General features: G+C 49.3%; 9 protein-coding genes across 9 annotated transcripts; 4 read left to right on the forward strand and 5 right to left on the reverse strand.

Annotated features, from left to right (window-relative positions):
- Positions 1-80: 80 nt before the first annotated feature.
- On the forward strand, positions 81-2,649 carry N7484_006426 (RINT-1 family protein; the record flags this gene model as incomplete). Its single annotated transcript, XM_057116844.1, has 3 exons — positions 81-227; positions 298-545; positions 600-2,649. The coding sequence occupies 3 exons, from the start codon at positions 81-83 to the stop codon at positions 2,647-2,649; spliced, it is 2,445 nt and encodes an 814-aa protein (XP_056972727.1).
- A 100-nt stretch (positions 2,650-2,749) lies between these two features.
- N7484_006427 (uncharacterized protein) lies at positions 2,750-7,936 on the reverse strand (the record flags this gene model as incomplete). The annotated part of the gene is made up of 3 exons (XM_057116845.1): positions 2,750-5,133; positions 5,580-6,894; positions 6,947-7,936. The coding sequence occupies 3 exons, from the start codon at positions 7,934-7,936 to the stop codon at positions 2,750-2,752; spliced, it is 4,689 nt and encodes a 1,562-aa protein (XP_056972728.1).
- Positions 7,937-8,699: 763 nt separating this feature from the next.
- Positions 8,700-10,349, forward strand: N7484_006428 (Gfo/Idh/MocA family protein; the record flags this gene model as incomplete). Its single annotated transcript, XM_057116846.1, has 1 exon — positions 8,700-10,349. The coding sequence occupies one exon, from the start codon at positions 8,700-8,702 to the stop codon at positions 10,347-10,349; it is 1,650 nt and encodes a 549-aa protein (XP_056972729.1).
- A 1,034-nt stretch (positions 10,350-11,383) lies between these two features.
- On the reverse strand, positions 11,384-13,166 carry pgmA (phosphoglucomutase PGM2; the record flags this gene model as incomplete). The annotated part of the gene is made up of 3 exons (XM_057116847.1): positions 13,104-13,166; positions 12,750-13,051; positions 11,384-12,690 (listed from the first exon to the last, which is right to left on the reverse strand). The coding sequence occupies exons 1-3, from the start codon at positions 13,154-13,156 to the stop codon at positions 11,384-11,386; spliced, it is 1,662 nt and encodes a 553-aa protein (XP_056972730.1). The 5' UTR covers positions 13,157-13,166.
- Positions 13,167-13,504: 338 nt separating this feature from the next.
- N7484_006430 (oligoribonuclease) lies at positions 13,505-14,160 on the reverse strand (the record flags this gene model as incomplete). Its single annotated transcript, XM_057116848.1, has 2 exons — positions 13,505-14,050; positions 14,113-14,160. The coding sequence occupies 2 exons, from the start codon at positions 14,158-14,160 to the stop codon at positions 13,505-13,507; spliced, it is 594 nt and encodes a 197-aa protein (XP_056972731.1).
- Positions 14,161-14,586: 426 nt separating this feature from the next.
- N7484_006431 (uncharacterized protein) lies at positions 14,587-16,440 on the reverse strand (the record flags this gene model as incomplete). Its single annotated transcript, XM_057116849.1, has 3 exons — positions 14,587-14,985; positions 15,037-15,359; positions 15,420-16,440. 3 exons carry the CDS (start codon positions 16,438-16,440, stop codon positions 14,587-14,589), a joined length of 1,743 nt encoding a protein of 580 aa, XP_056972732.1.
- A 1,311-nt stretch (positions 16,441-17,751) lies between these two features.
- Positions 17,752-18,351, forward strand: N7484_006432 (uncharacterized protein; the record flags this gene model as incomplete). Its single annotated transcript, XM_057116850.1, has 2 exons — positions 17,752-17,798; positions 18,027-18,351. The coding sequence occupies 2 exons, from the start codon at positions 17,752-17,754 to the stop codon at positions 18,349-18,351; spliced, it is 372 nt and encodes a 123-aa protein (XP_056972733.1).
- A 432-nt stretch (positions 18,352-18,783) lies between these two features.
- On the reverse strand, positions 18,784-20,969 carry N7484_006433 (sugar porter family MFS transporter; the record flags this gene model as incomplete). The annotated part of the gene is made up of 6 exons (XM_057116851.1): positions 18,784-19,075; positions 19,137-19,251; positions 19,306-19,653; positions 19,706-20,742; positions 20,809-20,883; positions 20,932-20,969. The coding sequence occupies 6 exons, from the start codon at positions 20,967-20,969 to the stop codon at positions 18,784-18,786; spliced, it is 1,905 nt and encodes a 634-aa protein (XP_056972734.1).
- A 3,081-nt stretch (positions 20,970-24,050) lies between these two features.
- N7484_006434 (glutathione S-transferase family protein) lies at positions 24,051-24,868 on the forward strand (the record flags this gene model as incomplete). The annotated part of the gene is made up of 3 exons (XM_057116852.1): positions 24,051-24,178; positions 24,235-24,440; positions 24,495-24,868. The coding sequence occupies 3 exons, from the start codon at positions 24,051-24,053 to the stop codon at positions 24,866-24,868; spliced, it is 708 nt and encodes a 235-aa protein (XP_056972735.1).
- Between the last annotated feature and the right edge of the window lie 92 nt (positions 24,869-24,960).

Raw genomic sequence — 24,960 nt, forward strand, 5'->3', positions numbered from 1 at the left:
GCGGATGGCAGACGTCAGTCCGAAAGGCGGAGATCAACATCGCGAACATCGTTGCGCTTCGTGTTCTTCCCTCCGCAACAATGGCGCCACCCACGTCTCTGTCCTCGCACGAGCGGACACGAGTCGAAGATTATCTTAATGATAAAATCCAGATTTCTGCTGATCTTGAGAGTCTGAACTCGCTCCTCTCAAGTCTCCGCGCGCAACAGGAGCTCCAGCGGAAGCAGGTACTTTCCCCTCGTGTCCCGCAATTGCGGCCTCCACGCAGAACATTTAATTGATTTTATGCCAATCCAGCTCACAGATGCGCACGAGGCCCTCTCAAATGCGACAAAGGCATCCAACGACCATGCTGAAGCTACTCGAAAACGTGCCGAGGCATTCGCGGCCGAGCAGGCGGACATCGACCAGCGGCTGAAGGCGATTACACAATCAGAGACGAGCGATGAGGCTGTACGGCGGCTGGAGAAGAGTATGGAAAGGCTTCAGCGGCTGGAGATATCTAAGGGATATGTGAGTTTGCTGAAGGAGGCCGAAGAGCTGAGGTATGCATTCGCCGACATTTGGAACTGAATTACACTAATCACAACGCAATAAAGCAAGAAAGCCTTGTCCAGTATCTCCTCCAATCCTCGAGCCGCTTTACAACCCTATTGCCAGCTACGAAGTATCGTGGTATCCCTGAAAGAAGCTCAACCTGCTGCTGAGGGCGCTGCGCCCCACCTTGTCGACTATACCGAGAAACTGGCGTCTGCATTAAGGGAGCAGTTGAAGACCTTCTTTGGCGACCAACTACAGAAGACGCTTACGTCCTTGAAATGGCCATCACGGGAGTTGAACATCACGGACAAATTCTTGGATCAATGGAGACATGATGTTGAGCTTCTGATTGACTTGCAGACACCAGAACTCCCACATCGTGATGCTTTGAGCATCAACCAGAGATCCGAACCTCCTTGCTTATTCCCTCTTGAGGTTATGGTGCATCCATTGGATCTGCGTTTCAAGTATCACTTCAGCGGTGACAAGCCGACAAATAGACTCGACAAGCCGGAATACTTCCTTTCCCATATTCTGGACCTCATAAATCAATTTGGTGGCTTTTTTACCTCATACTTCCAGCCAATTCTCGATGCAAAGGCTCAGTTGGCAGGTGTCAGCTTGGAATGGAATTTTCATAATGCACTACATGCTTTCATCAATGCTCTCATGCCAATGTTACGAGAGAAAATCGACTCATTCCTCCCACAAGTTTCCGACTATCCCCAACTGCTCAGCCATTTTATACACGAGCTGATGAAATTTGACAACGAGATTCGGGACACTTGGAACTACTTACCAGATCCTTACTCCGATGGAAACTGGAAGGGCATGACTGGAGAAGTTCTTGCCAAACAGGGATGTTATGATCGCTGGCTTCAAGTCGAGAAAGATTTTGCTCTGGCTCGATACAAGGATATTATCGAGACTGCTGACGGTGGAGAGATTGATTATGATGGCGTCGAGTTGACCGCCACTAAACCAACAAAATCCGCAATTCGAGTAAACGATCTTCTGGAGACCATCACAGAACGTTACCAGCCTCTATCTTCCTTCAGCCAGAAATTGCGATTCCTCATCGACATTCAAATCACAATTTTCGATCAATTTCACGAGCGCCTTCACTCTGCTTTGGAGGCCTACCTTGCCATGACGTCTACACTAGGCCGAACAGTACGAGGAGCAGACGGGCAAGCCAGTGTAGAAGACGTTGCAGGTCTAGAGCGTCTTTGCAGAGTCTTCGGAAGTGCCGAGTATCTCGAAAAGAAGATGGAGGACTGGAGCAACGATGTATTCTTTGTCGAACTCTGGTCCGAGCTCCAAGAACGGGTTCGCCAAGGGGGTAAAAATGTCGCAGGTTCCATGACCGTCGCCGAAGTAGCAGCGCGCACTTCGCCAGCTGTCAATGGGGTAGAAAATCCTCAAACATCGGACGGTGCCTTGTTCGATGAAACTGCCTCTGCATACCGTCGTCTTCGACAACGATCGGAAGCAATCATCACTTCCACCCTGATTTCGAACATCACTGCTGCCCTGAAGCCTTATTCCCGTGTAGCTACCTGGGCTACTCTTTCCGTTCCATCCGCTGGCTCAGCATCCTCTCCTCTCTCACTTTCCTCTGATCTGGCACACGCGATGCGCACCCTGTCTTCCCAACTTGCATTCCTTTCTAAGGCTCTTGGCGTGGCGCCTCTACGAAGAGTGTCGCGTCAGCTTCTCCTCTCCATTCAGACTTACATATGGGATCACGTCCTGACTCGGAATACTTTCTCCGCGGCCGGTGCGAACCAATTAGTCAGTGACGTTGAACAAATATGCAGCGTGGTTGATAACACCCTGGGTGTGGCTGGCCATCCAGGCGGCTCATTGCTGATTATGAAGAAGCTCAACGAGGGTCTGCGACTTCTCAACCTAATTCCGTCGGTCGCTGATCCCGGCGATGGAGCTGTTAATGAGTCTAGTGCTGGGCTGGACCTATGGGACGTGGAAAAAAGATTGTTCAAAGACAACGAGAGTGCTCGTGCTGTTCTTGTTGAGTTGGAGATTGATACATTAAGTGAGGCTGAAGCTCGATCTGTACTTGGGCACAGGGTGGAAGTCGGTAGCTAGAAAGCATAGATTCATGTGTATCTCAATAGCATAATATATATTGAATACAGTAACCTTGGAATGACTATGTTTGATCTTCATCATCCCATTTAGTAATTCTCTATATAGATCCAAAGCTTGTGGCATCAATCCGAAGACTCGTGACACGACCTGATGCATGTCCCATCAGTAACAGATCATTCACAGCAACAGCGCAGGTAGTTCGATAGTCTATCGGAAGCAACAATATCCTTTCACCCCCATAGATCACCCAATCGTACTCAATCAAAAAATCACGTTTCCTCGCAAGCTCTTGACCAGGATAAAAGGCATCAACATCGAAACAACCGTGGTCCGTCTCTATCGACTTGCAATCTTCTGAGAACTGCAACCAGTGATGAAAGCCAAGGGCCTTGCGTATTCCAATCCTAGTCCTTGTGTGCACATCCCAAAGCTCAATGGAACCTTGAATCATCGATCCAGCCGCTAACAGTAAACCATCTGACGAAAAGGCAACAGATATTCCCCTCTCTTGCAAGTCCAAAGTTTTCACCTGCCCGCTCGCCACATGGCATAGTCTTACTTTCCGGTCCGTTGTCAACAAGGCCACGGTAGTTCCATCAGGCGACCATGCAAGATCGGCGGTCCAGCATTCAGAAATAAAGACGGGAACAGTGACAATTCTCTGTCGGCACCCATTGAGAACATCCCAAATAATGAAACTGGTTTCTTTTGCTCGGGGTCGATCCAGGTGACGAAATACCGCACCAGCGAGAAGGGTGCTATCCGGAGAGAACTTCATCGCTGTGATACGGTTATAGCGAGCCTCAAATGTGAAGAGAAGTTTCCATGTTTCTGCATCCCATATTCGGACTATAGGCTGATCATCTGGAATTTCGGCGTATATCTCGTTTGCTCGATCTTCTGCCATATGAGAGACTGGATCGGAGAAGTCTTGCGCGAGAAACTTGCTATCTGGGCTGAACGCGAATCGTCCCGGTCTTTTGGGGTCCAGCTTCTCAGCGCTGTGTACAAGTTCCATTGTAGCCACATTATAGATATCGTCTGTTTTCCCGTTGGAGGTGACGAACCATCTCCCATCTGGCGAGAATGAGGAGACTCCACCGGAAACCTCTCCTCGGAGTGCACCGGTTTCCATATCCCATAGACGAACCTTCGAGTATGGAATCGTGATAGAAGCGGCTATCTTGCGATTAGGAGAAAGTTTGAAGCTGTCAATTCCATCTTGTTGGGAGTCGTGTAAGAATTGGGAGTGGGTGACCAGATCCCAAAGCTGAATGGTACCGTTGAAATCGGATGCAGAGGCCAGGAGTTTGTTATCATTTGAAAACGTGAGACAGCTCAGATCGTCAGAGGGGCTGTGAAAAACCTTGTGAATCATTCCGGTATTTATGTCCCAAACATTAATTCTTCTGCCACCTCCTTGTGAGTCGTAAGCTCCATGTCGCAGAGGTGCAGATGTCAAGTATCTGCCGTCCGGCGAAAGCTGTAGCCCAAGGCAGTTGGCCGGGATTGCCTTCAGTAGTTTTCTTGATGAGACGTCCCATAATTTGACGAGGCCGGAATCGCCATCTTTGGTCTCGCAAGATGTCACAAGAACATTGCTATCAGGCAAAAAGCAAGCATCGTAGAACCAGCCAGGAATCTCACCCATAAACTCTCCATTGGCAGGATTCCAAAGCGAGATTGCATATAGTTTGGACAATGCCGCAAGCCACTTACCGTCTGGGGAGAATGCAAGTCGAGTTTCCAGTAACATATCTTCGAAGGGTCTTTTGAGCTCATGTCTGGGGGCAGCTGTAACTGTATTCCAGAGCTGAATAGCACCATTCTTAGAGGCTGATGCTAGATGCTGGCCATCTTGGGAGAGTGCTAAAGAATCCACGGCATTCTCCCCATGCGGCTGGAATGTCTTCAAGATTCGTCCATTTGCAATGTCAATGACTTCGACCGTATTGCTATTCAGCAATGCCACTGCAAGAGTCCTATCTCGTGAGAAAATCCTCCAAAATGCTGTTGTACCGACGACGGCACTTTTCACTTCGGAGATTATCAGACCGGAGGATACATCCCATACCCGGAGAGCTCCTTGCCATGATATTGAGATCACGCGTTTTCCGTCACGAGAGAATGCAACAGCACTTCCCTCGCTTCGATTGCTATCCTCGCTAAGAGCATCCAGGGTCTTCAGTAGGGTTCCCGTCGCTGCATCGTAGAGACAAACCGATGAAGATGCAACAATTTTTCCATCGGGAGAAAAGGCAACATCGTAGAGTGCTTGCTGGTCTTCAAGTGTTTGCAATAGGGGACTCCATCTCCTCTCTACCGTGGGCGAACTGATTATCCATTTGGGAACCAGGTGCTTATATGTCTGTCGAATGATGCTCAGCTCTGGGCAGTAGAGAAGAGCTGATCTATAGAGTTGAAGAGGTGCAATCTCGATGATTGACCTAAATTTGAGTACGAAGCGCCTTCCGTCGGAGACTATTTCGGTAAGATTCACCTTACTATCAGGCTAGATTGCACATTTGTCAGTGTTTTGCGTTTAGATAAACATCGCGGTTGAGATTTGGTGCTCACCGAGCTGTAGATATCCTCGGAGAGCCATGGCAAGCTGCCTATATACTCGGACAGCACTATAATGGCATATATTCCTTCTGAAATCTTGCCTAAAAGGCTTAGAGCCTCGAGCCAGTGTAGAAAATGCTCCTTCAGAAATATGTGGACTTGATAGCTGTCTTTCAAATCTGTGCCGGCCCGCTGAAGATGGTCGACCCAATAGCGGCAAGCATATTGGACATGAGCTGGAAGGTATTGGTTCAACTGAGAGAGCGGAACCTCTGCAGCGAGAGAAGAAAAGTCATTGAGACAGCAGATATCTTGTTTCAAAGTCTTGGATAGAACATCAAGGCAAGCAGAAGCCAGCTCACCATGCTTCTTCTTTTGTGAGATCCAAAAGTTTTCGTTGACACATCGCTGAGGATCGAGCAAGAAGTCCCGGAAAGAGAGATGGAGAAGGCGAATAGGTTTATCCTCTTCACTGACGGATAAAACCGAAAGGAGACACTGCAGTGTCTCTGTAATCGTGGATTCCGGTACTGACAGCATATTGCCTAGAGCAGTCGCTGATAGAGGTTCGAACAACATAACGATGGCTCCAACAGTTACCTGGAACCGATTCCGTATGTCCTCTTTCTCTTCCTCGATTGCATCTCCAATGACTGAGAATTGAAGGATTCGGCTGTAAATGTCATCCAGGCCCTTTTGTGGAGAACGCTCCACCACCTTGCCATCGAGAAGAAGATCCAGACGCGATTTCAGGCGCTCCTTGGTTAATCTTCGGTCGCTGAGAAAGCGACACGCCGTTGCGGCGTAGATGAATAAACCATCAGCCTTCCAGGCAAGCTCTTGAATCTTACCCTCACCAGGCCAGTCAGCCGTGAGCATTTTTCTTCGAGTAATGATGGCAATTTCGTGCTCCAAAAACTTCGTGATGTCGTCTTTGGGCGCATTTTTGTCACGAGAGACTAAAACCTTATTCAATTCAGCCGCATGGAGATCGTCAACGATAGCGTTGAAGCTGGAAATAATGTTTAATTCTGGCCTACTGGTGATGAAGAACTTCAAGTGTATGGTATTCAATTTTTGAGCCCTGGCGATGAGCTGTAGAATCGTGTCAATGTCGCTTTCCGATTCGGATTCACATTCATCGAATGCATCAATGACGATGATAGATGTCAGGGGAGTCAAGATACGCCTGTCCAGCTCCAGAAGAGGCTGGAAGACCAAGTGTTCCCATTGGTTGATAAGCATCTCATTCTGGATATTCGGATGCATTTCGATGGACCTGCATATTTCAGGTTTTAGGCCAGGAAGTGAGTCTGCAAGGCCCCTGCAAAGCGTGGTGAAAAGATTTCTCGGACTGTTCCGATCTCGCTCATTTTGATCGAAGAAGAAGCTTGCACCAAGGCATGTATTGTCGGGTAGTGGGCTGCCGTCGATCAAAGATTGTCGATTAAGACAAGCTGCTGCGAATGTGCGGGCAATTGTAGATTTTCCTGTACCAGCCATCCCTCGGAGCCAGTAAATATTCCGATTGGAAGAGGCGCACCAAGATTGTATTCGTTCCAGAGCCCTGGTTTGTGTATCCTCTAAGCATTGGGGTTTATTCCGATTTTCATAGGAATTGAACGCCGCCCCGCTGGCAGTGGTAAGGCTGTCGAGCAGCTGGATATTCTTGACTGCCTACAAAACAGTTCCACCTATGTACGCCAGAGTAAGTTAGAATTTGACGTACCTTTGTTTCGCCTAGTGCTTCTCTCATCACATGATGTGATTCTGCTATCTCGCAATGAAGCCTCTGTACTTCTCTTTCGATCTGTCGCAAAGTATTGCCCGAAACAGTGTTCAGCTCCCGATTTATCGACTCGTCAACTTTTTTGATAGTCTGGAGCATACTATCCCAGTTGTCAGTTATCTTCAAATCCGCAAAGAACCGTAGAAAACCCGATTGTGCGAAATGCTGAGCTAGTCGCATCTGGTATCGCAGAACAGCCACATAAAGCTTCACGGTCTGAGATCTGATCGACGATCCAAGCTCGTCCAGAGGTTTGACGTCGTTGGACTTTGGAGTTGACTCATTCAAATATATCTCAACGTGGGTAGACTCCAAGACTCGATATTGAACCAGAATCTTCAGAATATATTCGAAACCCTCCATGGCAATTTCATCCTGGGTCAGAGTTCTGGAAATTGGGGCCAGGAGAAGCATGAAACCCGCCCATGCCAATGCTGCGTGTGGATCTGCACCCACTGCTACTGCAATGGATGGCTTGAGGGAGACGATCAGGTCAATTGCCCGACGGGCCTGTTCCCGGACAGTGATCTCTTTTCCTGCAAATATGATTTTCAATCTCGAGCCTTCTATCTCTTCGAATCGGCGCTCGACCAAAGATCGCAAACGTGTGTCGGTATCGCTTTCTGCTGATGATTTTTGTGACCCAAGATCGTCTTGTTGGAGTAGTGCATCTTCGTACGCCTCGATCAAGCGTGCGTCTTCCTTGTAAAGCTCCTCGTAGGCTTCCTTCCAAAGGCCCTTTAACTCTAAAAGCTGTGGGGTGGCTGTTTTGCCGCGTTGATCTTCAGCGCGAGGCGACTGTTTTGGATTAATGGTTTGCTGAGTTATTGATTTCGCCGTGGAGATTGATTCCGCTGAGTTGGCCTGGCCCGGGAGGTCTGTCTTGACAGACCGTCTGAAAAGGCTCTTAATCTCAATTCGTAAAGGCATGCTTGGTATTGGTACCTGTGGCTGGCGGCTTAGCCATAGACAGCACTCACAATGATGTTGATGCGGGGTTGATGATCTCCACCGCACACCTTGGCGGAATGAGCCATTCTTTCCCTCCCCCTGTCCCTCTCTTCATCTGAAATATGCAAATGATGATCTATATTTATATTATTATCTCCTCCGTTTCAGCAACTGTGTGAGTCTTCTGCTTAAATTCTTCCAAAAAAGCAATTTTGAAGTGTTGCGACCTGCCCAGGCAACACTTAAAGGAATCCTACAGATGATGCAGATGGATGAAAACATTCGTTATACGGATGAATAGAACGTTCATTATACGGCCTGTAGGCAATATCATTCTAGAAATAATGGAGCTTGAATATCTCGTGTTCAGTGTAATTCAGCATGGATAAGGACCAGCAAACTTGAAAGCGTTTCTTCTCATCCCACTCTAGCAAACTCTGAAGAACGTCCATGGAGATTTCTTGCTGAATCCCCACGATTAGACCTGCCCAAAAAGCGGGCTTGAGGGTATAGATGCCGTCCCGTGGTATGAACTCTGACGGTCGACGGTTGACCGCCAATCATCGTCCGCCCGATCTTGCTGATGTTCCATCTCCCCGCATCTTGGGTACAACCTTGTATTGAATAGCTCTCGTGTATAAGTTATAACCCAGCCAAGGGCCTATTCAGAAAAGAACACTTGATCCATATGATCACCGGGTCCCAGGTTTAAGCTTCTGTCCATCACCAATCTGCACCGAAAATGAAAGAACCCCAACTCCCACCTCCAGATATCGCCCAGATATCTAAACCTTCAACAAGGGCAACCCGCTACCTAGTAATCGGCGCTGGGTCCCGAGGAAACGCCTACGCCCGTGCTGTCACGAGAACAACCCCAGGAACTATCCACGCCGTCGCCGAGCCGCACGCCTTCAAAAGGCGCGAGTTCGGCCGGAATTATATCTGGGGTTCGGAGACACCCATAGAGGGACAGGACTTTACAGATTGGCGTGAGTGGGTGCAGTGGGAGACCGAGCGACGCAAGATCAAAAAGAGCGACCACAACGAGGACCAGCATGCAGTGCTGAATCACCCACTCGGCGTAGATGGCGTCTTCATCTGCACATTAGACGAAACACACGTCGAAATCATTCAAGCGATCGCGCCGCTGAACTTACATATTCTCTGCGAGAAACCTCTGGCCCTCTCGTTGGATGACTGTTTGACCGTTTACCGGACCCTCCAACCACCCCAGGGTCCAAATGAGGCCGCTCTCGCCCCGAAAACGATTTTCTCAATTGGACATGTCCTTCGTTATAGTCCTCATAACAAACTACTTCGCAAACTCCTACTCGAAGACCGTGTTATCGGAGATATAGTCTCACTGGAACATACGGAGCCAGTGGGCTGGTGGCATTTCTCGCACAGCTATGTCCGCGGGAACTGGCGTCGTGCAACAGCGAAAGGAGATGGCTCTCTACTAACGAAATCATGCCATGATATCGATTTTATTCTCTGGCTACTTTGTTCGCCTGTGTCAGCCGAGAACGCGCAAAACGAAGGCTTGAATCCGCATTTCCCACGGAGTATCTCATCAGCTGGGTCTTTGACGCAATTCCGGCGGAAACGGAAACCGGTTCACGCGGGTGATGCCACGAATTGTCTTTCTTGTCCTGCTGAGAGGGATTGCAATTACAGTGCCGTGCGGATATATGATGATCGACATCTTGCGAAGGGACACACGGGGTGGCCGGTCGACATTGTCTGTCCTGATATTGAAGATGCGTATCAGGGACAAGGTATTCATGCTGCGGAGGCACAGTTGCTTGCTAAATTGGGCGAGGACTGGAATATCAATACGCATTCTGATTCGGAGATCGCGGCTCGACCTTGGTATGGACGGTGTGTTTATGAGGCTGATAACGATGTTGTGGATGATCAGGTTGTTACTGTTTCGTGGGATGATGAGACTGAGACGCCATACCGGCTTGCGAAGACCGCTTCGTTCCATATGATTGCACCTACGGAGAAACAATGTGAACGAAGGGGACGGATTTATGGGACTTTGGGCGAGATTGAGTATGACAGTCATCGCATTTCAATTTATAACTTTGCTTCTGCGGAGACGACTGTTCATAATGTGCCGAAGCCGCCGCCTGAGAGGGCTGAGTCGCATGGAGGTGGTGATTATGGACTTGCTGGACAGTATGTGGCTGCTGTTGAGGCTGTGGTGAATGGGGGTATGGATATTCAGACTGCGCAGGCGAGATTCGTAGGTTGTACGTTGGAGGAGGCGGTGCGAAGCCATGCGGTTGTGTTTGCCGCTGAAGAGGCGAGGCGTGAGGAGCGGGTTGTGCGTTGGAGGGAATGGTGGGAGGAGAAGTTGAGGGCTTCGGCTGCGAGCTTGGTGTGATTTTCAAAGAAAGTATTACGATGTGACGATGTTTCGAAAATGACAGCTAATTGGATTTTTTTTTTTTTTTTTTTTTTTTTTTTTTTTTTTTTTTTTTTTTTTTTTAATAACCAGGGCGGGGACTTTATCAAACCATCGCGAGTCTCGATCCTGCTAGAATCTATGGCATAATTAAGGCGCCATATTGTCATCTCAAATGCTCCGACTTCGCTCAAATCGGTGTATTCGATGCATCGCCTCTCACTGCATGAGATAAGGATTTATTGCATGGTGCATTCACCCTAGTAATCTGTACTTCAGCCATGGCTCAATTGGTGAGATTTCTCGAAGTATGAAACATCTCTGCATGCAAGGAAATATTTTCTCTTGCTTGAAATATATCCTTGCTTGACAAGTAACAGTAGTCCAAAGCCCGGAGGGGGAGGGTCAGCACCGCCGCTATTTGGTTTAATGCCTGTCCCATTCCAATACAGTTCAATGACCAGGATGAATATCCGCAGCGATGCACATACGTCGTCTCTTCAAGTGCTTTCATCTGACCGGTTCGGCTTGGTCGATGTGCTGGGGTATAACGTGTTCGCATTTTGCATGAAGAACTTTCTACTCGGAGGTCGTTATACACGAAGTGTCCCTGCTGGTGCAGTCCAATCATTGAGCCACCACAACACATAGAAAGTAAAGGATTCAGACTGCTACCTGAATTCACTTGGCTTGACCGAACACAGATGGGGATTGAAAATTGTCACTCAGCCGGGCCTCATTCAATATACCAAATATCTTCACTTCCAGACAAAATTTACGGTGATAGCGAGATAGTTCCGTTTTACGAAGCAAGATTGAACCATATTCGAACGTTGAAAGCTTACGAAACCAGTTCCAATTTTTGTCAACGCTGCAGAATGGACATCATATTACTAGAACAAATTGCTATTTCTATCTCATACGTGGCTTCCGCGGTCGTCGTATCGTCTTCTCACATCGAAAATAAAGCCGTGATCCCCATCCAGCGGGTCACACTATAACGCAGACACTGCTTAGGTCTTGACATCAGGCTCCTCACGTCCAACGTAAGACTTGAACTTGAGGAGCTTAAGAGCCGAAGCAATGTTCTCGCTCAGGTATTCCTGGGCATTGAGACCAAACTTGGAGCTATCGTCCTCGTAGCGCTCAATGTACAGACGGATGGTAGCGCCACTGCTGCCGGTACCAGACAGACGCACGACAATACGGCTGCCATCGTCGAACTTGAGGTAAAGACCCTGGTTCTTGGAGACACTGCCATCAAGGTCAGTGTAGGAGAAGTTGCCAGCATCGACAATCTTGCGACCATCGATCTCACCGGCGGAGGTGCCCTGGGCAACGACGTCAGCCAGAGTGGCGACGACCTTGTTGGCACCGTCAGTGTCAACGTTCTCGAAGTCGTAACGAGTGAAGAAAGTACGGCCGTAGGTCTTCCAGAAGTCGTTCTGGATGGAGGCAATGCTGGGGGTCTCCTCAGGCTTCTGCTTGGCGACACCGGCAATGATGTTCAACCAGGCAACAACAGCCCAGACACCATCCTTCTCACGAATGTGGTTGCTACCAGTTCCGAAACTCTCCTCACCACAGATGGAGATCTTCTTGTTATCGAACAGGTTGCAGAAGAACTTCCAGCCAGTGGGAACCTCGTAGCTCTCGAGGCCCTGGGCCTTGGCGACGCGGTCGACGGCACCGGAGGTGGGCATGGAGCGGGCAAGACCGTAAACACCCTGCTTCTGGAACCAGGGGATCAGCTTCGCGTGGTGCGCAATGATGGCGAGACTGTCACCGGGCGAGACGAAGGTGTTGGCACCGTAGATCATGTTACGGTCACCGTCACCATCACTGGCAGCACCAAAGTGCACGCCATTCTTGTCGACGGCCTCGACGAGCTCGTGAGCATACACGAGGTTGGGATCGGGGTGACCGCCGCCAAAGTCCGGCTTGGGCTCGCAGTTCATGGTGCTGCTGGCGGGCAAACCAAGCTCCTTGACGAAGATGTCCACGCCGTAGGGACCGGTCACACCGTGCATGCCGTCGAAGAGAACCTTGAAATCCTTGTGGGTGCTGAGAAACTCCTTGATCAGGTCGAAATCGAAGATCTCCTTCATCATGGTCACGTAGTCCGCGGTGGAGTGGACAACCTCGACCTCCAGTGGACCGTAGGTCTTGGTGCCAATAACGGAGGTGTCGACGTCGCCGACGTCAACATAGTTGTAGGAGGTGAGGGACTTGGAGGTCTCGTAAATCTTGTTGGTCACGAACTCCGGGGCGGGGGCACCGTTGGCCAGGTTGTACTTGATACCGAAGTCGTTGTCGGGACCTATTCGAATTGGTTGTTAGCAGCCTGGCCTTGGTGAGAGTATCAAGGGTGTGACTTACCACCAGGGTTGTGACTGGCAGTCAGCAAGATACCACCAGTGGCCTTGCGGACGCGGATCAGGTTGCTGGCCGCAGGGGTACTCATAATGCCATTCTGGCCCACCAGGAGCTTCTTGACACCGTAGGCGGCACTGATCTGGGCAATCTTGGAGATCACCTCAGTGTTGTAGTAACGGCCATCACCACCAATGACGAGGAAGGCACCCTCAGCACCCTCAGGGATCGACAAAAGGGTGCTAGTGATGAAGGACTCGGAGTAATGGGGCTGCTGGAAGACCTTGACCTTCTTGCGAAGACCAGAACTGGAGGCATCGTTAGAAATGAGTGGAAAGGACAGGAGAGGCAAACACATACGTGCCCGGCTTCTGGTCAGCAAAAGACTGGAAGGAAACCGTTTGAACTGACATGGTGAGAAACCTTAGAGAGTGGTGTAGAAAAGAAGAGGAAGTTCACCGACTGGAAGAAGAGAGGGGTTGGCGTCATGTGTTGATCATCCCCACTACACGAATTTAAAACATGGCGTTTTACTATGAATCCCTGCCAATTGGACGGAGATTCAATTATGAAAGAGCTTCCAATTGATCATAGCTTTTACTAATTACGGATCATTGACCGATTGCCACCTCAACGCTATTTCATTGACTTTCTCTGAAGCTGTTTTACTTTTCCCTGAATAGCGGGGCGGGGCACTGAGCTCCAGCAACTTTACCCGCCAAGAGTATCATGAGTTCATAACCCGGGAAACAAGAACACATCTAAGTAAACAATTTCTCCTTATAATAGCGCATCTCCGCGATACTCTCCAGGATATCATCTCTCGCCAAGTGCACCTCCCGCTTGGGTGGAACAGACGCTAATAACTCATCGCTACCCCACCGTCTCGCCGCTTCTTTAATAGTACTAACATCCAGAATCCGGTAATGCAAGTGTTCCATGATCGCAGCGTACGGACCACGCACCAAGAATGCTTTATCAGCATGTACACTATTGCCAGCCAATAAGGCAGTGCGCGGAGTTGGCACGTAGCGCTTGATGTAGGCCAGGAGCGATTCAGCAGCGACGGAGGGGCTCGTGGTCGAGGCGCGGACGGCGGCCGTGAGGCCCGTGCGACCGTGCGTGTCAATACACCACGGGTTCATGGCGTTGAGGGTGGAGTCTGGATGGTGGATGACGGTCTCAAATCCGTTGGGCTCGAGGATTTGGAGTTGTGCATCGGTGATGAAACAGCAGATTTGAAGGATTTGATCATTTTCGGCGTCGAGGCCGGTCATCTGTTGCGGGTGAGCTTTTTTGCTCTCCTTCTCTTCATATGGTGTGGTTGTGACGCGTGTACGCACTCGACAGACAACGGGGGACCACCTACCTCACAATCGATCCAGACTAAGGGATCGGATGAGCGTGCGAGAATCATTTTGGGTCGTGTTGGCGCAGTCTATGTCAGTCAATGTCAATGTCAATGTCGAAGAACAGCGGATCGGGTTGATTCACCTGGTGGAGAACGCGAGCGGGCCGAGTCCGATTGTGTCTGTATGGAACCGCGGGTCTGAGGCGTGGAAACCCCCTTGCAAGCATGGTGCAGTTGCTACGTTCAGAAGTCTGGACTTGAGGAAGGAATATGATTTTTGACACCTCCCTACGGATTTATAAACAAGCCGCCTATAAGCGACACAGCTAATGTATCCCCCTTTCCGAATGCTTCCTGTAGTTGATTTGGACATGACGGCGTAAAAGGTAAAAAAAAGAAAAGGGCAGTTGCGAATGCCTTCGTGTGGCTCCAAGACTCTATTCCAAGCGCCATTCCGGAGCTCTAGCAAAACAAGCGCTACCGTGCCAAGTCTTACAGCTCCTCATCCTCGACCGATGGATTGGTCGGCTCGGTGGCCGTAATTTTATCACCAAATGACCCTACACTGGCAGGTAAGCTATCTTTCGTACCAGCGCCAAGGACCTCATTGATCCGACCGGAGGACTCGGCAATGCGACGCCGCAGAGCATTCTCATCTGCGGTAGACACACTCGCTCGTTGCTTCTTCAGAGGACTTCCTAGAAACCCGGCAGGGGGCTCAACCTGGAGCTGGGGTGGCTCCGAGGGGCCAGCAGTAGCATCTGAAATAGTCTTAGGCGGGGTGATCGCGCGATCGTTAGGCGGGGGTGGAGTAGTTCCAGAAGCCGGGGTGCCGGTAGAGTTGTTGTCACCACTGCCACTAAACGGCTCGGCGGAGTGTTGGCGCTTCAGCTGTGGCTTTGTTAGATCATGGACAATAAGAATATTGGTGATTTCACCTACCCGGATCTTGCGAACACCTTCCTCCAGCTCGCCCTGGCGCCTGATATCATCGGGAGACAAGAATCGGTCGTCATCCTTTGTCTCCTCATCGTCGGCCTTGCTCAGGATCGGGTTATCGGTGTCGTCGTCATCACTGTCCATTTCGTCTTCACCCTTCTTGCCCTTCTGTGCGGTTTCTTGGTCCCGGAAATTGAGGAACCCAACTGTTCCACCAGGCTTCAGAGGGCCAATACTGGAAAAGTCCGCTTGTAATGACTTCCGCTTCGCTGCCGGAGTTTCTGGCGCCTTGGGATCCTTCAGAATGCCCATCTTCTGCAATTGTCCTGTATATTTCATCCATCATTAGCATTTCGAATTTAGAGACAGGTGGTGAGTTAACGTACGCTCTCCACGGTACATGAAAGTAAAGGTGGCATAGGGCTTATCAGTCGGATCAATGCCAGTAACCGTTTGGGTGCTAATGCTTTTCGGATCGAGAGTCTTGGGCTTTGCGAAACTGGTGGTGTGATCAATATCGGCTCCATTCCCACCTTCCTGGCCTCCTTCCTCATCATCATCATGAGCATCAAATTGCGGGGAATATTCACCCCGCTTGATTTCTCCTGAGGCCAAAACACGGAACAGAGCGACCTTGATCTGACCAGTTGTCTCCGGAATCGGGTCATCATCATCATCAGAGTCCGAAAGATCATCATCAGACACATTCTCCAGTGGCGCCTTGGCATCGCTTCCATAGCGCATGATGTTTTTGTCCTTGGCTGAGGTATTCGCCTCCATCTCCATAGCAGTTTGACCTTCTTCCAGGCGCTTCGCCCGGCGTTTCTCCATCTTTTGCCTCCGGCGCTCAATTTTGGCAGCCGCATCCTTGCCTTCTAGATCCAACCCGTTGAGCCAGCGCTCCAGACCGACCTCTCGGAACAGGAACTCGCGCTCGGCGATGCCTCCGCCCTCAGAATCTGGTATGCTCACCCAACGCGAGTTCACCCATGTCTCCTCACCCCTCCGTAGCAATGTGGCCACTTCCTCTTTCTGTCTACCATCGAAGTAGATATACGCCGCCACGGTCTCATTTGCCCCATTGGTCAATGCCTGATATGGTGCGACCGTGCCGGACTCGGATGTCTGGCCTGGAAGACCACCAACAACCTTTGGCTTCGGGGATGGGCAATCGGGTGTCGATTTGGGGGCAGAGTAGGGGACATCTTGGCCAGGATTAAGGAGGGTGATAGAGATCGCGAACGTTGACTGCTCGGGTTTGCCGTTCTTGGAGTCAGGGACTTTCGGCGGAGGGACCGGAATGAAGCAACCTATACGGGAAGCGCGCGAGTGTCGCTGAATGGAATATTCGGAAATCGGGCCATCCGGAGTGTGGATGCTCACTGCGAGACCTTTAAAGCAGGGCATGACGGTGCTTCACAGAGGATGGAGGGCAAAGTCAATTCGAGGCAGATGTAAATAGGGGAAAAGGAGCTTCTCCGTCAACAGGCAGGAGGTTGATTCCCCGAGCAGGAAGCGGAAAGTTCGAATTCAACAGCGGGGAAACGCAATTAGTAAAATTTGTGTTTTTTTGCCCTTTTTTGGAGTCCCGCGATGGAGTGAAGGAGCTTTAGAAGAGGCGGTCAAGATAGTGTATTTTAGATTGTTATAGGAGCACCCAGCAGCCCACTGGGTCCGAACCCCACCGTTGCTGCTGGTATATGGAGGCTGGGCGAGGGCAGCTTTTGTGGGGACGCAGGAAAAATGAAGAGCGGACGACGACCGCAGAAAAAGCTCTTTTCCTCTGAGGTATTCAAATATCTGTTCAAGAAGCTTGGAGAGCCACCAGGTCGCCCATGGGGATCAAGAGAAAGCAAGTTACGCAGCGGAATGCTCTTGGGCAGAAGAGAGAGAGTGAGGGGCGGAAGTGGACCAAAACATCTCGAACTCCCACGTGATACACCTTATTAGTCGTCATGAGCGTGACCTGCGTAAGCCCTATGACTGTTTGCTGCATGACTTGTATCTTGCTCCAGTTGTTACTATCTTGTGTTAAAAATTTACCATCTGACCCTACCCTCATTTCGCTTTTATTCTGGAAGAAGTTGTCCTCGTCATCTTGCACTGTACCCACATCAGATGTTCCTTTACCATGGATCAGCTGCGTTGCCCCAGGGCTCGCTGGATCGGCTTGGAGCGGAGATCAGTAAACAGTCAGACTTAACCTTTACTTTTCTCTTGTAAATCTCTTCTTACACTGGAAGAAGATCTCCATTAATTTCCCAAAAAGTTGGGCCAACCTTGACCACCAGTTTTTGTTGCGCAAGTATATATTATGGAAGAATAGGCGGATACTGTACGTCGCCGGGCGTAGGAATGTGCCAGGGGCGGCCGTGATCAACACGATACTGATGACATTCCCGAGCGGAATGTGGAATTACAAATTCGATAAAGTACCCATGAATACAAGCTCCCAGGCGCCTGAGTTAAGGTCCGCGAGTGGTAAGTTGCTATTAAAAATAATAAACTATTCGCCTGGGCAGGTTCACGGGTAGGTACTTTTATCTGTCTGTCTAACCATGCTCATTTAGTATCTCATCCTCTTGCGCTATACCCTCTCGGCACCAGTGGTAAGTACTAGGGACCTCCAAAGATGGAAGCGTATCGCCTCTAGTAGTTCGTGGCCGGTCCCGTTGGACTGTAGGTATAATCAGGGAAGCTATTAAAAAGACTCTGATCATGTCGTCCAAGCCCGAACACTCTGATTTCCCCAGTATAGGAGACATGTAAGTTTCCAAGAAGGAGGTAGCATTGTTAAAATCTGCTAGCGGCCCTTCAGGAAGTCTGAATCCTGCTGCAAAAGATTGAAGGCGAAGCACCCAAAGTTGTCGGTTCAAACAAGTTTCCAGCTTTTAGCACGCCACCAGTGAGTTCGATCATGGCCAACCGAGACATCACTCTCATAGCTATCGTTATAGCAGGTAAGACGTTGACTTGTCCTCAAAATACCCTAGAGGGGATCGGATGATTGAGGACCACCAGAGCAGCATAGGCTTACTCGCCCTCTACAAAGGCAAACTGGTCCTCAGTGTTGTTTTCAGCACAGATACCGGCGGAACCGCAGTTAATTTCCGCTTGGCTAAGTCCTCAGGCATCCGAAAGCCGCGGAAGAGATTGGCATCGCGGAATTTGCGGGCTTTTTGCTTCCAGATCCTTCAGAGCCCACGATGCCAGTTCAGCTGCTTTGAAACGTGTCCCAGCATTGAGATTATCAATGACTGGAAATTGAGCCGCCAGCTAGGATCGAGACCGTCCCAGCCACTGGGATTGAAGCCCTGAGGGGTATACAAGTTAGCAGGCTTCACGCTTAAAGTCTCTTCGGACCTAAACGTTAAAATGAGCATTGGTTAACTTTTTGGACTGCCCCTCTGAGCCCGTGGCCTCCTCTGCTCCTTACATTCGCTGTCTCTTATAGTTCTGCTTTTTCGTGCCATAAAATTCATGAAGCCTTATTCTCAAGCATTGAAGATTTAGAAAATAGATCATCTGAAACAAGTTTTCACTCCGCAGAAGTGCGACCTTTGTGTAGAGATATGGCAGTAGATAGAGCTTTTTGAGATTTGTCAAATTCTTTCTGTCGAAAAGGCTATCTTGTAACGTCACTTCATTCAATTAGACTTGCGAACTCATGTTTCAAAAGTGAAGATGTCCTCATCAAGTCAACGCAAATCTTCCAGTTTCATCAACATCATAAGTAGAATCAATCAATCCCTAAATCTTTTCCTCCACATGAGTATCATTCTTCACATTAACATCAGCTACTGCCTTTTCACTGACATTCTCGCCGTAGCCAGGCAAATCATCAAACTTGTACAAAGGCTCAAGCTGTACATCTCTGCGGAAGATGTAACGCTGAATCCACCAGGGCAGAGCTTTGAAGAGCTGATAGTGCATGTGGACCCGAGTAGGGACTGCAAAGATGTAGTCCAATTCTTCGAGAGTTCGTTGTTTCGTCTCCGGGACCCAAAGAAAGATCATGACTAATGCGGTAATGTTTAGACCACTAGGGAAGAGATCTCATATTAGATACCGTCGTAGTATATTCACAACTTGAAGATACTCACGCGTAGAAACCAAAAGCTCCGGTTGCTGTCATTGCTGCCAACATACGGGGGAACGTAATTGAGAGCACGGCTGCCCATCCTAGACAAGTTGCTACGGCCCAAGCCATGCCAACCTCTGTGTGGAAATTAGCTTGAAGACAGAACTTTATGAATTATTCCAAGAACTTACCACGATGAGACAGTGGAAATACCTCAGCGGAGTATGTGAATGGTACTGGACCCTCTCCAGGGGAATAGAACGCGGCGAACAAGAAGATGAAGAGGGCAATACTGCCAAGATGTGCTCCTCCATTGCCTGGAACGTAAAAGCAAAATCCAGCCGCGAGCAATGTCCAAGCCATCTGTGGGAAAGTAAAGAGAAGCAATGCACGTCGGCCCCAAGTGTCAATTGTCCAAATCGCTGGGAATGCGAATAGGAAGTTGACTAGTCCAAAGCCCCACGACGCGAATAACGCTGCGGTATCACTTGCGCCGGCATTTTTGAAGACAGTGGAACTGTAAAATGCAATGATATTGACTAGAGTCGCTTAGCAAGTTGTTTCTTCTTTAACGTAGGAGATATGACTTACTTCCACACATCTGCTGAGCAATCATCACGGTGAATGAGGCGAGAGTAGCACGTCGGACTCGGGGGATGGTGAAAAGTTCCACAAAACGAGTGAGATAGTTGCTATCACCAATGATACTCTGCTCTATCTGAATCTGGGCGTGAATGTAGTACAGGTCGCGGGCAGCCTGGATATGAGTGTTACGGAGACGAAGGAGAGAACTGAAGGCTTTGTTCATCTCACCCCGTCGAATATACCAGCGGGGAGACTCGGGACAGAAAAATACACCGACGAGCAAAGGTACAGCAGGGATAAAGGCTGATCCCAGCTGTAAACGCCACGATATGTTACCAGTATCCTTCACGGCTAGATTAGCACAGAAACCGAGGAAGATTCCAAATGCGGTCCATAGTTGCCAGCACATTACCAGGCCACCTCGAATGACGGCTGGAGTGTTCTCAGCGCAGAAGATGGGAATTGTGGAGGCCTTGAGGCCCATTCCAATTCCAAGTAGCAGACGAGTGACGAAGAGTTGATGCCAATTTTGGGTCAAGGCAGATCCAATAGGGGCAATGATACAGAAGATGGCAGAGATGAAGATTGTCCAACGGCGACCAAGGAAGCGATTGCACGGATCGGATAGCCAGCATCCTAGACCGGCACTGGCAATGTAAGGAGCGGCATTGATAAGTCCAACAAGCCATTGGTTCTTGATACTTTCATCTTCCGGAATTCCAAAGGCCTGGGGAAAGGAAAGGTTGGCTCCATTTGAGCCAGTCTGGTCCCAGCCTTGAACGGCTGCCCCGATGGAGCAAAGGATGATAGTGAAGTAGAGGGCCTTAGGCTGGCGCCACTTGTGGTTCACCTCATCACGAAGAGCGGCGATCTCCTCAGGGTGAATATCTGGGACGGATTCGTAGGCGGTAGGGTCCCGTGCAACAAGAGCTCCCTTTGTCAGATAACCATGGTACTCGAGGGGAATATCATATTGGCGGACGAATTCTCCGACGTCCCGAACGACCGCAGCCTCGGTAAGATGGGCGAGTGGGTTCTTGATTCTATTTTTGGGTTAGTCGATGTCTGGAGGAAGGTTTAGCTTTAGATGTGAGAGCTTGTAAACGTACTTGGCAGAAATATTGTTGTGCAGATCTACCTCCTCAAGATGACCCTTCTCAGCATTGCTGTGGTCATAGTCAATGCTGCCGATAGTTAATATTCTGTGTTTATAAGAGGATGAAAATACCGACCCCTGAGGGTGTTCCACTTCGAGAGTGTCATTCTTCATTTTGAATAAACGTGATGAGGGTAACAGTCGAGTATCGAGAAGTCATGCGAGGATTGAGGGGGAAGAGGAAGAAAGTAGAAGCAAAGCAGGAGATGTGGGGTGTGCAAGACAACGGGTTGCCTTGAACACGCAAGATTTTGCGAAATGAAGAAAAGAACAAGCAATTCTGATGGGAAGTTGCCGGCTTTTATGGTTTATGCAGGAAGGTTCCTTTTCCCATCTTAGCCCGGTTGAAAAGGTCAGCGCACGCTAATTGGGCCACATGAGTTCTTGTTCCGTTTTTTTACAGCTAGACCTAGAGCAGAGCTAGCTTCGTGCATTTAGAATGCTACTATATGGGATCTTTATGGCGGGGGAGGGGTCCACTTGCCCATGGGGTAATACCCATAGCTGAAGCGGGGAGTCTGGGCACGAATCCTGGACAGACTTTGTGTGTTTCCGGTCCGTTTGATTAGTTTCTGCTAGTCATAGCACCACAGCTCTTGGTAACTCTTGGCCCACTGCCGCGTGGATTGATGCTTGAGCACCTGGCACGTTGCCCGGCTAGGGAGAGACACGAAGTCAAATTCAAAGTTAGCAATTTGCGCTGCTCTGACCTTCGAAGATGCGGATGACTGCCTTCTGAGAGTAGTCTTAAATGCCTACTCTGGGGCGTTTGCCAAATTCTCTTCCATTGTATCTTCATCATCAGCTCGTTTTTCTTTGTTCAAAATTCAAAAGCTCAACTTGATCCGAGTATTTCATTTGTTTAAGGCAATTTAATATTCGATTGGGTCAGTCACTATGGAGCTGACCGTTATCGCTAAATTCAGGATAACATCGAAGCCATGCTGCATGGGGCGCAAAGGCACTGTGCATGAAATGCTGGTGGAGACTTAACGCCACTGGCGTTGTCCATTGGAGTGCGGGCCTCAACTGGAACACAACCAGCTCAGAATTTTCTTCCCTTTCCTTTTGCTGGGAATTTACACAAGACCAAGAGCCTCGGTAGTTTGTGATTCGCTGATTGAGGCCCCTTGATGCATGATACGAGTATACTAAGTTCGGGCTAATGAGCCTAATCCCTACCGTCAAGATTTGTACGAGCTGACTTTGGTGGCTTGAAACGGATCGACTGGGATGCTGCTCCAAGCGTGTACTGCATTTCCACGGATTCGAGAACAATATCGCATCCGGCGAATTTGGTCCTCCCTTCGTGGCATGCAAGGGAGTTTTAACCGAGATCGGGTTGCATTCTCCACGGGGAGAGTGGGGGCAATCTGGGGTTAGACACTATCACTTACCCCAATACCGACCAAAGATCAGATTCGGCCCCAGCTGCCGCAGTAATCCTTCTGGAGATAGTTTAAGCTACCAAATTATGGTAGTCTGTGCCCGACGCTAACGAACAAGATCCCTGGCCGCTCAGATCCATTTGGCCCCTGTCATCGACTCCCTCTCGGGAAGTGCTTTCCTTCCCGAATAAAAGCCGTGAGTCTAGCCCACGTACGGTGCAGAAATAAACAGCGACCTCTGTCCGCATGGCCATTTTGACCATCGAAGCCGAAACGGCTCGGCTTCCGGGCTGTACCCTGACTTGCCGACTAGACCTTGTTACGCTCGCTCCGTGCATCACACTGCCAAGTACAATGTCCACGTGTAAGACTTTGTGCCCCAAGGAGCCAAGCCAGTCCCGAGCGCAGGGATGGCAAAATGGCAAGGTCACACATGAGTGTGGTCTGATTTTGCTGTGTCATCTGCATCCGGAGAAGTAGGCGGGGAATCTCGGCGAGGCTCGAGCGGGTCGATTTATCCCGTCTGGGGGTTGTAACGTGAAGCTCGTGGCCGTAAACCATGTGGGGATCATCCATGCGGGTTACTGAAAGCAGCCATAATCGTTGAAATTCAAGATCAATCGTCTGAAGGGCAAGGAATCGCATCAGGGAGGAGCTAAGTGGTCACATGGCATGCAGAACGAGCAAACGAAACAAACAATAGAACTGGAACCTGGGATCAACCTCAAGATATGCTGACTTTAATGCAATGAGTAAAATTGTTCGGTGGCTCTCTACATGCGTTTCCGGAAAGCTCTATAACCCTTCAGAAGAGCCTAGAAGCGAGTCAATAGATATGGTGCATCTGCTGTTGAGTTACCAGAACTTTGAACTTTACACTGACAACAGCCCTACGAAAAAAAGGCTGGAAAGACCCGTAAAGGAAATAGAATTGCTAAGTTCCTTGGATGCTGGAAGTCTCGGAACCTCAAAAGGTGCAATGGAAACGTCGATTAGGACTAGTAATCTGAGCTCCCTTAGATATTACTTCCAGGTCTTAGAATTATCAATTGACACCGAGTGGTCGAGTTGGCTAAGCCCTCCCATTTGCCGTAAATCGGTGCACTGCAGGCTAGCCGTCGGGGCCTGCGGTGTACAGTGTCAATAACCGGGAAACATCGCCCAGTGGCAGACCCCCTTGAAAGCAGCCGTAAGGCGCCGAGGGGCCCCCCTGGGTTTGATGTTTGCTATTTTTTTAAAATGAAATAGCTAGATTTTGATCCGCACAACATAATGATCCAATCAGATTTAATTATATCCAAGTATTAGGTGTGGTAAATGGAAGAACAGTCATGCTCAGTTTCGGAGGGGATGTGGTAGATGAAGCTATTCACACGCACTTTTGAAATACCGGTGAATAACGGCAGAATGGAAACAGCCCGCGTTCGAGTTCAAGTCAAGGCAATCTAGATTATCCCACGTTCCTCATTTAAAAGTTGAGAGTACGTACAAGGAATATGCAAAAAAAAGTCTCAGGTAAATTGAAAGCTTCAATGCCTATAATCTCTAGCAAATTTGGCATTCATTCGCAAATAACAAAATGACGCCATCGCGCGATGCTGACAAATGAGCTTGAAACCCCGGGGAACACATGCGTCAAGAACATGGAACGTTGTACATATTTAAGCTCCAGAGCCAGTCAGAAGTTCTTCAAAGCTCCAATTATCTCATAATGATGTTACCCCGCACGGGCTCTAGCTCATTAAAAGCTGCATCGCGACTCTCTCAATTCTCATCGACGTTCCGTGCACTCTCAACATCCACCGCCATGTCAGATATAACCTTGTACAGCTGGCCCACGCCGAATGGCATTAAAGCTTCCATTACCCTCGAAGAGCTCGGCCTATCTTACAAGACCGTGCCAATTGATATCAGCACTAACATTCAAAAAGAGGCGTATGCTGGAACATCCCCCAACTCTTCCAACAGGGCTATCTCTAACACGATGACAGTTGGTTCCTGAAGATCAATCCAAATGGCCGAATCCCTGCAATCACCGATAAATCACAGCGCGTATTTGAAAGCGGCTCGATCATGCTCTACCTAGCTGAGAAGTATGATATTGATCGCAAGATCAGCTATGCGCCGGGAACACCCGAATACATTGAGCAGCTAAACTGGCTCATGTTCCAAATGGGTGGTATCGGGCCTATGCAAGGTATGTTATCACCTCACCAAGCTTCCCAGGTCAGCACCGACTGATTTAATCTAGGCCAAGCAAACCATTTCCGCCTCTTTGCTGGTGCGCGTTCAGACTATGGAATCAAACGATATATGGACGAGACGAAGCGTTTGTATTCTGTTCTCGAATCCCGGTTGCAGGAGAGCCCCTATTTAGCCGGTGGTAAGTATACCATTGCGGATATTGCGAATTTCTCGTGGGTTCGTAGCGCCCCTGGTGCGCTTGAGATTGATCTTGCTGAGTTCCCTGCTGTGAAGAAGTGGGTTGATGAGATTGAGAAGAGGGGTGCTGTGCGGAAGGGGGCTTATATTCCAGATACTGGGCGTACGGATGCGGAGAGAAATGAGGGGTTTAAGAATTCTCGGGCGAGAATTGATGCTATGGAGAATTCTGATAAGCATTAATGGGCTTCCAGATGAGGTTCATAGCCACTATTAAGTACAGTAAGAATATAATTACGTGTGAATTTGTCGCAGACAGTCTGTGGGGTTATGGT

Source organism: Penicillium longicatenatum, assembly GCF_028827895.1.
Source record: "Penicillium longicatenatum strain IBT 33135 chromosome Unknown contig_3_segment0_segment0, whole genome shotgun sequence".
Classification (NCBI taxonomy): Eukaryota; Fungi; Ascomycota; class Eurotiomycetes; order Eurotiales; family Aspergillaceae; genus Penicillium; species Penicillium longicatenatum.